This window comes from Populus trichocarpa, chromosome 9 (genome assembly GCF_000002775.5).
Source record: "Populus trichocarpa isolate Nisqually-1 chromosome 9, P.trichocarpa_v4.1, whole genome shotgun sequence".
Lineage (NCBI taxonomy): Eukaryota > Viridiplantae > Streptophyta > Magnoliopsida > Malpighiales > Salicaceae > Populus > Populus trichocarpa.
In genome coordinates this window covers 12345829-12358929 of record NC_037293.2, presented here as the reverse complement: position 1 = coordinate 12358929, position 13101 = coordinate 12345829, and the positions used below count along the sequence as shown (strand labels likewise).

General features: G+C 35.6%; 2 protein-coding genes across 4 annotated transcripts; both read left to right on the top strand.

The window, feature by feature from the left end:
- Positions 1-162: 162 nt before the first annotated feature.
- On the top strand, positions 163-4873 carry LOC7478581 (tryptophan--tRNA ligase, cytoplasmic). Its single transcript, XM_002312804.4, has 11 exons — positions 163-603; positions 690-875; positions 1161-1212; positions 1377-1442; positions 1628-1714; positions 2069-2161; positions 3218-3298; positions 3705-3776; positions 3978-4046; positions 4200-4310; positions 4490-4873. Exons 1-11 carry the CDS (start codon positions 257-259, stop codon positions 4538-4540), a joined length of 1215 nt encoding a protein of 404 aa, XP_002312840.1. The 5' UTR covers positions 163-256; the 3' UTR covers positions 4541-4873.
- Positions 4874-8064: 3191 nt separating this feature from the next.
- Positions 8065-11312, top strand: LOC7460084 (protein ETHYLENE INSENSITIVE 3). 3 transcript variants are annotated; one of them, XM_002312805.4, is made up of 2 exons: positions 8065-8413; positions 9048-11312. In XM_002312805.4, exon 2 carries the CDS (start codon positions 9157-9159, stop codon positions 11050-11052), a length of 1896 nt encoding a protein of 631 aa, XP_002312841.4. In that variant the 5' UTR covers positions 8065-8413; positions 9048-9156; the 3' UTR covers positions 11053-11312. The 3 variants fall into 3 exon arrangements, with proteins under 3 accessions (XP_002312841.4, XP_024463931.2, XP_024463932.2); XM_024608163.2 differs by having other exon boundaries at positions 9038-11312; XM_024608164.2 differs by lacking the exon at positions 8065-8413 and adding an exon at positions 8434-8723 and having other exon boundaries at positions 9038-11312.
- The last annotated feature ends 1789 nt before the right edge of the window (positions 11313-13101 follow it).

The following is a 13101-nucleotide window of genomic DNA, read 5'->3' as shown; positions in this document are numbered from 1 at the left end:
AGTACAGTGATAGACTGATAGTGGAAATAAATCAAATAGTTTAGAGACCCAAAGAAGTACACGAATTCAATGTGAAATATTTAAACTAAAAGGATCAGTTAATTATTTCACTACGAATACAGGGACCACAATAGCAATATTTCACTTCTTAAACTTGGGTTTTGCCAAATTAGCAGTAGTAGTCTCATCGCACTCACTGCTGCCACCACCACCACCATCCCGTCGGCCCCTTTTCTCTGTCTCTCAGCACGCTACAATGGAGGAGGAGAAGAGAGAGACTCAAAACCAACTAGCAGAAGAAGAGGACCAAATAGTCAACCCATGGGAAGTCGCCGCCAAAGACGGCGGCAAGATTGATTATGACAAACTTATCGACAAATTCGGCTGTCAAAGACTCGACCAAACACTAATTGACCGTGTCCACCGCCTCACCGGTCGCCCTCCCCACGTCTTCCTCCGCCGTGGCGTCTTCTTCGCCCACCGTGACTTCAACGAAATCCTCGACGCCTATGAAAAGGGTAAAAAATTCTACCTTTACACCGGCCGTGGTCCTTCCTCTGAAGCATTGCATCTAGGGCATCTCGTTCCGTTTATGTTCACTAAGTAAGTGATGAATTAGTTGATTAATTAGTTAGTTGTTCTTTGGTTTGCTTTAAACTTGATAAAGTTTGTGTCTTTGTTGGTTTTAGGTATTTGCAAGATGTGTTTAGGGTTCCGCTTGTGATACAGTTGACTGATGATGAGAAATGTATGTGGAAGAATTTAACCGTGGAGGAAAGTCAGAGGCTTGCACGTGAGAATGCTAAGGATATTATTGCTTGTGGGTTTGATATCACGCGGACTTTTATTTTCTCGGATTTCGATTATGTTGGTGGGTAAGTCACAAGCTTGTTAACTTCAATTTGAAGAATAAATTTGAAAAATTGATGTAAGGAAGTGCTTAGGCGACAATGCGAATGCTCCGTCATGGAGATATGTACATGAGTGGTCTGTTATAGTATGGTTAGCATTTGTGATTGAATGTGGCAATGCTGATATAATATTTTCTGCTCGTTGGATGGTTTTTTGATGTACTGTGCAGTATTTGGTTTGTCATTGATATCATTGAAGCATGTCCTTTGTTAATTTTTGTTGTGCTGACTGTCTGTTTTTACTTGAAGTGCATTCTACAAGAACATGGTGAAGGTTGCAAAGTGTGTCACATTGAATAAGGTGGATATTTTCCTCTCTCTCTATCTCTCTCTCTCCCCCTTTTTTTTTGTATATATTTTATTTATTCATGTGTAATGTGTCCTTATTGAGGTACTTGTGTTGTTTTTGAATTCCTCTGTTTTCGGACGATTGCCCTAGTTTTAAATTTTTCTGTTGCTGTGCAGGTCCAGGGTATTTTTGGTTTCTCGGGTGAAGATCATATTGGGAAAATCAGTTTTCCGCCCGTGCAGGTTAGTTTTGGGCTGCTTTCCACTGATGTTATATGACAAGTATGCACATGTCTGTGGTGATGGGAATTTATGTTGCTGGACCTCCACAAAACTCCATATTTTGATAATTGCTTTTTATCAGTATTCTGAAATGAATGGGGTATCCAAGGAAGTGATCCAATATATTTCATTTTGTGTTGGTGTAGGCAGTTCCATCATTTCCCAGTTCATTCCCACACCTTTTCTCGGGAAAAGACGACCTCCGTTGCCTAATACCTTGTGCAATTGATCAGGTCAAACTCTCTCAATGTTGAAGGTTTCTGTTCAATTTGAATATACTTTTCAATCTAATCAATGCGTATGGACTGCTTCGTAGATCTTGTACTTGTAACTCTTTGAATGTGAAATTACATGCTGCTTGCTGTTTTTGGGTTGTTCCATATAGATGGTATATTGGCATTAGTAGAAAGCTGCCATGTAGAAGTGTTGATATTCTCATAATCTGGTGCTATTTTTCATTCTTCAGGAAGTTTTTTGAATCTTAGTTTGATAATCAGACCATTTGGATGATTATTGTGCCTGTTGTGAGAATATCTGCAAGTGCGCGTTATGCACTTGCTTCTGTTCTCACCATTGTATTTGTTCAGGATCCATATTTCAGAATGACGCGGGATGCTGCTCCTCGGATAGGATATCACAAACCTTCATTGATTGAGTCAACATTCTTCCCTGCGCTGCAGGTATTTTTATCTTTGAAAATGACATTACTTGTGTTCTAATAAAAACTAACATGCGATTGTAAAATGCATTTATGAAGTTCTTATTTGTTATGCTGCTGCTATTTTTGTTGTCTCTACTATTACTACTACTACTACTAGCACTTTCTCTAAGTTTATCTTAAGATATGACAACTGAAAAATGAACGGGAAGTAGGTTAATAGCCTTGCAACTACTATTACTACTACTACTACTAGCACTTTCTCTAAGTTTAACTTAAGATATGACAACTGAAAAATGAACGGGAAGTAGGTTAATAGCCTTGCAAGGACATGCTTTGCTGACGTGTATAGAGGAATTACCTATGAAAATGTGTATTGGATTTAATTAAATGGCTCATTAGAAATGTCAAATATAAAAAAACCAAGAAAATGATGCATAGCACATTGAAGGGCGCGTCATCCCATTAGATGAAAGGAAACTTTGTTTTCATACTTGGATCTTGCTCTTCTCAAATACTGTTTCAGGAAGGATTTAGTATTTCTGATGCTTGAGAGGAATATTTAGCACATGCCTTGATGCAAATCAAGAAACTAAACGAGAATATGCAGGAAATGCACAAAATATAGATGCCTATACCTATCGATAAAATTCTTTTTTCAATCCTCTGGGAGCCTGAATAACATGGGCTGTTTGTTTTGAATAACTATGTACAGAATAGTATTAATATTTTCCGGTATAGTAACGTGATGGTTATGATTTGCAGTGAGGGATTTTCATGCTATATTTTTTCCAAGGTTTTGTCTAGAAGGCTTTTATAATGGAAAAAAAAAAAGATTTTCTCAAGTGCTTTGTGCTGTAGCGTATTTTAGGATATTAATGTGCTTTTCTTGAAAGATTAGAAGAAATAAGCTTTAGTAGTGGAATGATTACTGAAACTCTATGTTCCGATCCTGGCATTGATAGTACACTTGTGAAGTTATCTGCCTTTGTATTTTCTGAGAATTACATAGGCACGTAGCTTATGATTTGCTGCTGGCAATATCATGACTGATCATCTTTTCCTGAATGTCATGCAGGGGGAGACAGGAAAAATGTCTGCTAGTGATCCAAATTCTGCCATCTATGTGACTGATTCAGCTAAAGTCATTAAGAGTAAGGTATGGCCTTGGAAAGGACATATTGCTCCTTGCATGCTTGTGTGTGCACATGGTGTCCTGTTAACATACCATGTGGATTAGACTGTTGATCTGCCAACTTTTCTAGTGCACAAAAAAACCCACTTGATTTGCTGTATGATTTGAAGGTATTTAATTATGTAGTCATGCACATCCTCCTCCTCATTTTGACATTTGAAATCTGAACCAGTGCCAAGACTCTTGTAGCTAATCACCATTGAAAGGTACTTAATTTTAAAATTAAGACTGAACTTGGACCTTAGAGGTCTGCATTACTTAGAATTTAGAAATATGAAGATTAGGTCAATGTGATGAATAGCATGGTGTATTTAGTGCTGTGCTCGAACATAATCTTTTTACTAATGGTAAGTTTGCTTAATGGAAACAGATCAACAAGTATGCGTTCTCTGGTGGGCAAGATTCTGTAGAGAAACACAGACAACTTGGAGCAAATCTTGAGGTAGCGAACACTTTCAGAGACAATTTATTTGTGCCAAAACTTGGAAGAACTGTTCTTAGATAATTTTCATAAATATAGAATTCATGCTTGCTTTGCCAATGATAGAATTTCATATTGTTATTCTGGTTTATTTTTGAATGCTTGATTTCTCATGGCATGGAAAGTGATGACAAACACATTTTCCGTTTTGAAATTATTCAGGTAGATATTTCAGTCAAATACCTGAACTTTTTCCTTGAGGATGATGCTGAGCTTGAACACATTAAGAAGGTGAGATTTCTTCTTTTTGGTTGATTTGACTGATCCTCTGTTAAGATATTTGGTATTTATTCAAAATCTGGCACATTCCCCAATGTTAGTAAGCAAACAAAAAATAATACTTGATCAGCTTCTTTTTTCTAATGCACAAGTATCCTTGTTTAGGAGTATGCTGCAGGACGTATGCTAACAGGAGAAGTGAAGGGCCGCCTTGGCTCGGTTTTGTCTGAGATAGTAGAAAGACATCGTGCAGCTCGAGCGAGTGTGACTGATGAAGTAAGCCTTTGGCATCCCTCTATAAATTTATGCAATGCAGATTACTACGGTTACTGTATTCCATCTTAATTGTACTTGGATGTGGTGGATCTATGATCGTAATAGTTGCTGGAAAATCTCAAGAAATTGGAGTAAAAGAGGTCCTTATATCCGTCTTTCTGGTTGTTTCCTTATTTCAGGTTGTGGATGCTTTTATGGCTGCACGGCCCCTTCCCAATATGTTTGACTGAATGCGAAACAATGCTGGCTTTCATCAAGCTTCAGTCGAAGAATCCACCGTTGCTTTTATTTTTCAGGCAAGGCTGCAGAGTGGTCACGACAAAAATAGCCTCCTGAATATACTAGACGATGTGCAAACATCGGTTGCCTTTGTTAGACAATTTCATTTTTTCGACCCAACTCCAAATATGAAAACAGGTGTTTAGTTGTATTTCTTATATTTAACTACACGGGAAAGTTTCCTTTGTATGAAAAACATTTTTGTTTGGAAGGATAGATGCAAAGAACTGGTCTTCTTTTCCTGAGGGGAGGATAGCGAAGACTTTCTGATGATCAAAAGAGAATCTCCATTGTCTTACATTCAGCAGCAAAAAGTCAGCTATGCAATTAATGGATTCCCCCGGGCTTCAAAATGGCTGCTTCTATGCCATCCATCTATTCAGATCAATCAGGAAATGATTTATCATAGAGATAGTGAAGAGAGATGCAGGGAATATGTTTTTTGTATTTCCACAGGTGTTTTGCAAAAATTTTAATTTTTTTTATGTTTTTATATTGTTTTGATATATTGGTTATATATATATTTCAATGTATTTTCAAGTAAAAAAAGGTTTTTTTATATTAAATTGCAAACTAAGAAGACAAGGCTTGCATGAACTTAAGGTGTTAGGTAAAAATTATATTAAAAACATGGGTGTACATTTCTTTCAATGGCAAATTAATATCACAGCCATCATCACTGCTGGCGGGAGCGGACATGGTGGTTGTGGTAGTGGTTGCCGCGTATAGTATAGTCGTAGAATATATGATATTTTGAAATTAAATTCATTCCCACTTCTCTCTAATACCGTAAGAATGAAATCACATCAATTTTTCATCTAAATTCCCACCTTTCATCCTTGACCCTAACTTTCATTCCATTTCCATCCTTTTGCATGGGGGTCAGGTGGTGAGTAATTTTGGTTCTCCTTATCATTTTTTAATTCAAACCCAAGGGGCTGCAGGGATTTTTTATTTTTTATTTTTAAATGCGTAATTATGACTTAACTAGACCTAATAAAAAAATGGATTTAATCTCAATAAGCCAAAAAAATAAATAAAATCACGCCAGTTTAGGAACACCACACCTCCACATTTCCTGGGATCTATTAGCAAATTTCACTAATAATTAATGCCAAGAAGAGATTACGATTATTAAAATCATTGATTAATTTGTGCCCCAAAATCGAATCGGATTCCTAGAGGACATAATTGGATCTTAGATACCATAAGTGCTATGGATTAAGTTGACTTGAATCTCTATAGAACTCAGCGCCGAACCTTTTTACAGTGCCATTAAATATATGGACACCAAGTTGTATTTGGAACGTCTTTCTGAAAAGCTTTTATATTTATTTTTAAATTTTCTTCTCTTTTTGTGCTTCTTTTTAAAACGTTAATATTAAAAATAAATTTTAAAAAATAATAATAATATATTACTTTAATATATTTTCAAGCAAAAATCACTTTAAAAAACAACATTTATCCAACTCATAAAATATCTCCTTTCTTCCCTTAATGATACTAATGATACGTAGCATTGGATTTCATGTCTGGTTTTTTTACTCAGTTTAGTGGAAGATTTGGTTTTTATCAATTTTGTTTAATCCATCATTATTCCCATATATAAAACACATCAAAACTGTGCATAGATACTGACAAAATTACTTTCTATACTAAAATAACTGAAAACATTTTAATGTAAACAGTGAAGCTATTTCTTCCTTTTTTTTCTCGTTTTTTTTAGTTTTATATTTAAACCCTTTTTTTTTCTAATAATTCTGTAACCTAATTACATGAGATAGAGTCGTAAATCATGGTTGAAGGAAACAAGATATATGTATTTTTCTCTCTCATTTCTCATTTTTAAAGTAAAACCATGTTTTAAAATTATCTTTAAACTTGTCAAATTAATTAAGCTAATTTTACATCGAATAACTCACATGTTATTTAATTTTAAAATATAATTAGATAATAAGTCAGGTTGGATCATAAAGTTTTAAGATTAATTTATTGGACTGGGTTTAATAATGACACCAAATAATTACTTATAACCTAAATTATTTTGTTATATTTAAAAAAATAATTTAACATGCTGCTACTACATAACATGAGAAGTAAACTAGTATATTTTTAAATAACTTGCTAAAAATGTTTAGTGTCTGGTTTTTATTGTGTCTAAAAGTGGGTTGGTTTTGAAAAATATCAAATTAATATTGTAATTTTAATTTTTTATGATTTTGATATGTTAATATTTTTTAAAAATATTTTAATAAAAAAAATTATGCATTACAATACCAGAATTGCACTTGTACTGAAAATAAAACATGCAGTTGTACTGAAGGGCTGATTGGGGGAGTTTTTCCTGCGAGGATGATGTCATAATCCAAGCCCTTGCAAAATTCAGGTAAGATTCACAGCAGCTCTCTCGTTGATTATCCATCTGGGGCACATAATCTACCCCTGCAATTTATCTCATAGCACATCACTAATTTATGTAATAAAATAACTAGCTCAAAGAACAAGACACAGAAAGAATCCACTCTAACCAACAATGAGAAATGCTCAATTAGATTCTAGCTCTGTGATGAGATGATAAATTTGATCAGGAATTTTTCTATAATAATTCTATCTATATAGTTATTTAAAAATACTAAAAAGCATTTAGAATGATAGAAATTTTCATTATAAAAAAACAGAATCATGAGAATCTCTCCTGTAACACAAAAATAAAAATCATTTATCAACGAATGATGATATTTTGATGGGAAGATTCTCTGTGAAATGTTTAATCATGGGAGTCTTGTTGGACCATAGTTTTTATTTTTTTTAAGAAAAAGTTTTAAATTAATATTTTTATTGTTTTGATATTAAAAAATATTATTTTAATTTATAAAATGTAGTGTGTAGTATTCAAAAAAATCATCAAATCTCACCGCACCCTGATAAAATTTACTAGTAGAACATTTTTGGGGAATGAGTTGAAAATAGAACAAATGAAAAGTTACCGGGAAAAAAAAACCTTCTATATTAGGATTAAAACGCTTTGTCAACTCTAGAATCAATGGCAAGGTGTAAAAACACAAGATTCACAAAATCTATTAGCCATGAATGCAACCCCACAAACAAGGACAAGGGTGTGATTGGGAATCAGATTGTGTTACTGAAAAAACTTTGTTTTTTTTAACTATTGTTTTTTTTTTAATTTTTTAATTTTTTAATATGTTTAAAGCTTATTCTTTTTTATATAAATATATTAAAAATTATTTTTTTTAAAAATTATTTTTAATATATTTATATAAAAAAGAATAAGCTGTAAGCCTTTGTTGGTGAAGAAAGTCAGTTTGCTTTAGAGAGATACATGGTACATGGGGATCATCAAATCAAGACAAGACTTGCCTCCACACGTATCTCCAGTCTTGTATTATTACAAACTCGCCCCCCTCGCTCTCCCTTGTCTCTTACATAAACCAGCACTTTCAATGTTTTGGATTGGATTGGCTTAACCTCCTCAGCTTGAAAACTTGACCCTTCACCCTTCACCCTCTTTTCCTCCCATTTCCCTTCTCCTTCCCCTTACTTTCAAGGGTTCCTGTTAAAGTTCTTTGCTTTCACTTTCTTTAACCCCACCATCATCACCCCACTAGTTTCACAGTCATCAAGACTCCTCTTTTATCACATAGTTTATTCTGGAGGACAATAATATATACCCCTAGTTGGAATATTATATGCCCTTCTTTTCTCTCTCTCAACAACTAAGGAAAACATAGTCCTTGTTGCAGGATTGACCTGTAACTAACTCTCTCTCTAACCAGTGCCAAAGACTTCTACTTCGGTGTTTCCTGGTAAACTTTCCCCTTTCTTCCACCCTGAGCTGTGTTTTTGGTTTTGCTGATATGGGTCCGTGTTCTTGTGTGCTGTGTATTCTGTTTCTACTTGGTGGATCTCTAAAGCTTGAATATTGGATGTGGGCTCTTGAATTTTTATGGGTCTAGTTTTAGTTTTGGGATATGGGTTTTTGATTGTGTTAGATCCAAGGTGTTTGATATTATTCGAGGGCTTTTTCCATATTATTTGGAAGGAGGATTGGAATTTCTATGACTGATCAGTTTTTTTTTTTCTTTCCTGGAAAGTCTGACTCAATCTTTATAGAAGGTGAGATCTGGACAGTCAAGTTAAATATGGGCTAGATGGTATGATCAATTGATTTAAAGTCTACTTTTTTCCTTCAATATTAAATCAAGTAACTCTGATTTGATCCTGATTCATCTCTTTTTTCCTTCAATATTAAATCAAGTAAATCTTTCATGCTTATTGATCCGCGTACTTCTTTCAATATGAAGTAGTTTATGGTTCTATAGACTTTGTATTTTTTTTAATAAGATATTGTGAACAATAAAGAACGAGTGATTGATGTGTGGGATCTTGATAGTGTTTCTAATATTGTAATTTTTACTAATATTTTACAGGTTTCATCAGGAGGCGAAGTTTGGTGAAGAGTAGTTTGAGGAATTAAAGTTTGGTGCTTTGAATCAATTTGAGCTGCTTACAAATTCTAGTCAACTGGGGGGGTTTTGATCTGTGAAAGATGTCGATGTTTGATGAGATGGGGTTTTGTGGTGACATAGATTTCTTTTGTGCTCCGCTTGTGGAAGGAGATGTGGCTGCTCCGCAAGCTGAACCAGAGGCTACTGTGGATGATGACTATAGTGATGAGGAGATTGATGTTGACGAGCTTGAGCGAAGGATGTGGAGGGACAAAATGCGTCTCAAAAGGCTAAAAGAACAGACCAAAAGTAAGGAGGGGATTGATATTGCTAAGCAGCGTCAGTCCCAGGAGCAGGCCAGGAGGAAGAAGATGTCGAGGGCACAAGATGGGATCTTGAAGTACATGTTGAAGATGATGGAGGTTTGTAAAGCTCAAGGTTTTGTTTATGGGATTATAACGGAGAAGGGAAAGCCAGTGACTGGGGCATCGGATAATCTTCGAGAATGGTGGAAGGACAAAGTCAGGTTTGATCGAAATGGTCCAGCTGCCATAACAAAGTACCAAGCGGATAATTCAATCCCAGGGAAGAACGAGGGTAGTAATCCAATTGGTCCAACTCCACACACCTTGCAGGAGCTTCAAGATACCACCCTGGGTTCACTCTTGTCCGCGCTGATGCAGCATTGTGACCCTCCCCAGAGGCGGTTTCCACTAGAGAAAGGTGTTTCTCCCCCATGGTGGCCTTCTGGAAACGAAAAATGGTGGCCTCAATTGGGGTTGCCTGAGGACCAAGGCCCCCCACCTTACAAGAAGCCTCATGATTTGAAGAAGGCATGGAAGGTGGGTGTTCTCACAGCAGTGATTAAGCATATGTCTCCTGATATTGCCAAGATCCGCAAGCTTGTGAGACAGTCCAAGTGCTTGCAGGACAAGATGACAGCCAAGGAAAGTGCTACTTGGCTTGCAATTATCAACCAAGAGGAGTCATTGGCTCGTGAGCTCTACCCTGACTCCTGCCCACCATTGTCATCATCTGCAGGGAGTGGATCTTTAGTCATTAATGATTGCAGTGAGTATGATGTTGAAGGAGCTGAAGATGAGCCAGACTTTGACGGGCAAGAGTGCAAACCTGAGACTCTCACCTATTCTAATTTAGGGATGGAAAGAATGAGAGAACGGCTGCCTCTTCGACAACAGCCATATCCAATTAAAGGAGAAGTTATCTCCAGCATGGATTTTATTCAAAAGAGAAAGCCATCCAGTGATATAAACATGATGGTGGATCAGAGGATCTACACATGTGAGGCAGTTCAATGTCCTTACAGTCAAATTCGACTGGGTTTCCCCGACAGGGTTTCTAGGGACAATCATCAACTGAACTGCCCCTTCAGAAGCACTTTATTAGAATTTGGACGATCAAATTTTCACATTAATGAAGTCAAGCCTGTCATCTTTCCTCAGCCATCTGTACAATCCAAGCCAGCTGCTCCCTTGGTGAACCCTGCCCCCCCTTCCTTTGATTTATCAGGAGTTCCAGAAGATGGTCAAAAGATGATCAGCGAGCTCATGTCAATCTACGACACTAATATCCAAGGCAACAAGAACACAAATCCTGTTAACAATCTGGTTACAGGAGGTCACCATGTTTTCCAGCCGAAAATCCAACATCAACAGGACAATCACAATGTCTTCCAGCCAAAAATCCAACACCAACAGGGCAATCACTTCCGAAGTCAAGGCAATGTGATCGATGGAAATGTCTTCAAAGAGTCCAACATCAACTCTAACCATCAATTGTTTTCGCAGGAAGGCGGTCAGTTTGACAGGTTTAAGCCTTTGAATTCTCCATTTGAGACCAGCCAAAACAACAGCAGCTTCAACTTGATGTTCAGCTCCCCCCTCGATTTGTCCTCTTTCGAGTACAAAGAGGATCTACAAGGACTGGGAATGGATTCTCTGCCAAAGCATCAGCAGGATGTTTCAATCTGGTTCTAATAACAATACCAGAACTCTCTCCTCGGAGTTGAAGAGCTTTTCTGATCTTGCGTTACAAATCCAGTGTAAACTCTCACTGGCAAGAAGCTAGTGTGTGTACTTCATTGTATTATTTACGCAGTTGTTAGTTGTAGAATCCTAGATAGCTTGGCAGGTATCATATGGGCTATAATAAAATTTGTGTAAAATTCCCATAAATTAACCTGCTCTTGATTACATGAGGTATAAGATATGACTGCCAAACAAATAAGTTAGATGTATTTGCTCTTTTTTTTTTTTTTTTTGCTGTTTATGGTTAATCACTCAACCATAATTCTAGGGTTAGGAATTTGATGTTGTGGCTTGTAATTTTTATTATCACGCTCATGTATCCATTAATGTGTCATCTAGTCAAATCTAAGTTAATTACTTTTATTAAAATAATAGAGTTGTCTATATATATATATATATATATATATAAGATAGAATTGGATGAGATAACTGAAACATTAAAAACATAGTCTGGTGTGATGAAAAGAGTTGCATGGATCAATGGTTTGAATCTTGAATTTTTCAAGTTAATTGTTTGTTTGTATGGTGCGTTGTGTTACGATATTATAAGAGTTTTACTAAAAGTTTTATAATTTATATATTTTTTTAAATTTATTTCTTCAAACCATTACCATATAATTACAATAATTTCAGACACAAAGTAAAACCTTGTTTAATAAATACTAGCTCCACGATACCCAGCCGATTATCCTCCTCGACAGAGCCGATCAGCGCACCCAAACAAAAGTCGAAGTTGAAGCCGCACAAAAAAACACAGAAACACCCACAACCGACATGTGTAATAGCTGAGAAACTCTCATCTCGCGCAAAAAGATAACAGAGATGCATATCTCCCCGTTAAATAAGGTACAATAATGTTGGGTCTTGTTATTAAGTTAATTTTTAGCATAAAAAATAATAAAAATAATATATTTAAGTAGTTTTTTTTTTTTACTAAAACACAACAAAAACAACGCTTCTAAGCATTACACGTGTTACAGTATCATTCACATTATAAATATTTTATTTTCAGTGTGATCTATAGTATAATAAATCTATATCTACAGTAAATATAGTGTTTTTTTTTAAAAAAAATTTAAAGTATAGTATATTAATGTAATCCGTGAGAGCTGAGTAGTTTTTCTTTTACAAATGTTTTGAAAATGTGTTTCATTTTGAAAATGTTAATTTTTTTTTAATAATTTTAATAAATTAAAATTAAAAATAAAAATATATATTTTAAAAAACCCTCCTCCACCACGGCTAGAGGTGAGCAAAAAATTTGAAAAACCGATTAAATCGAGAAAACCGGAAAAAAATAACTGAAAAAACCAAACCGTGAAAAAAAATCGATTAAAATTTTAAAAAAACCGACCAGTTCGGTTTCGGTTTTATAAGTCTGAAACCGAAAAAACAGAACCGAACCCAAACCAGAAAAAACCCGAGACAAATTGGAAAAAAACCGAGCTAAATCAAAAAAATAAAGCCAGATCAATAAAAAACTGAGCCAAACCGGTTTAAACTGTTTTTTTTCTAAGATAACAGACCGAACTAAAATTGATTGGTTTGAATCATTCCTGTTTAGTTTTGGTTTTTTTTTAAAAAACAAATTTACTTATTTTTTTTATAAAAATTAAGCCCGACCAAAAATAATTACTCTCCTAACCACGGCCGCTCTAAGCAAACAGTAAAGAAGAACATGGTGGGTGCTTCTTGATGAGTGGAAGGGTTGTCTTTTCGTGAATCATTAAAGGCCATCCCCATGTGATTCTTGGGCCCTACAAAAAAAATAAAACCAAGTTTTCTTCTTCAACATGAATGTCCACGAAGGTGGCGGCGATATGATTTCTTTTTGTAGGGCCGGTTCCTCTTGGAAGTTCCCGGGCGACCTAGCTGTAAAAAAGTCAACATTTATGCGTGTCAAGAATTGAGAGACGTATCATCTCAATCCTCTCTACTCGTGTGGGCCCCTTATGACAAGACAGCATACACTAGAAAACAAAAACATGAATCCTTTTC

Bases quoted from the DNA above. Each gene is read 5' to 3' on its own strand.
- LOC7478581 (XM_002312804.4), top strand. From the start codon at position 257: ATGGAGGAGGAGAAGAGAGAGACTCAAAACCAACTAGCAGAAGAAGAG. The intron at 1,715-2,068 runs GTCAAACTCTCT...GTATTTGTTCAG, and splicing joins TACCTTGTGCAATTGATCAG to GATCCATATTTCAGAATGAC. The intron at 3,777-3,977 runs GTAGCGAACACT...GAAATTATTCAG, and splicing joins AACTTGGAGCAAATCTTGAG to GTAGATATTTCAGTCAAATA.
- LOC7460084 (XM_002312805.4), top strand. From the start codon at position 9,157: ATGTCGATGTTTGATGAGATGGGGTTTTGTGGTGACATAGATTTCTTT.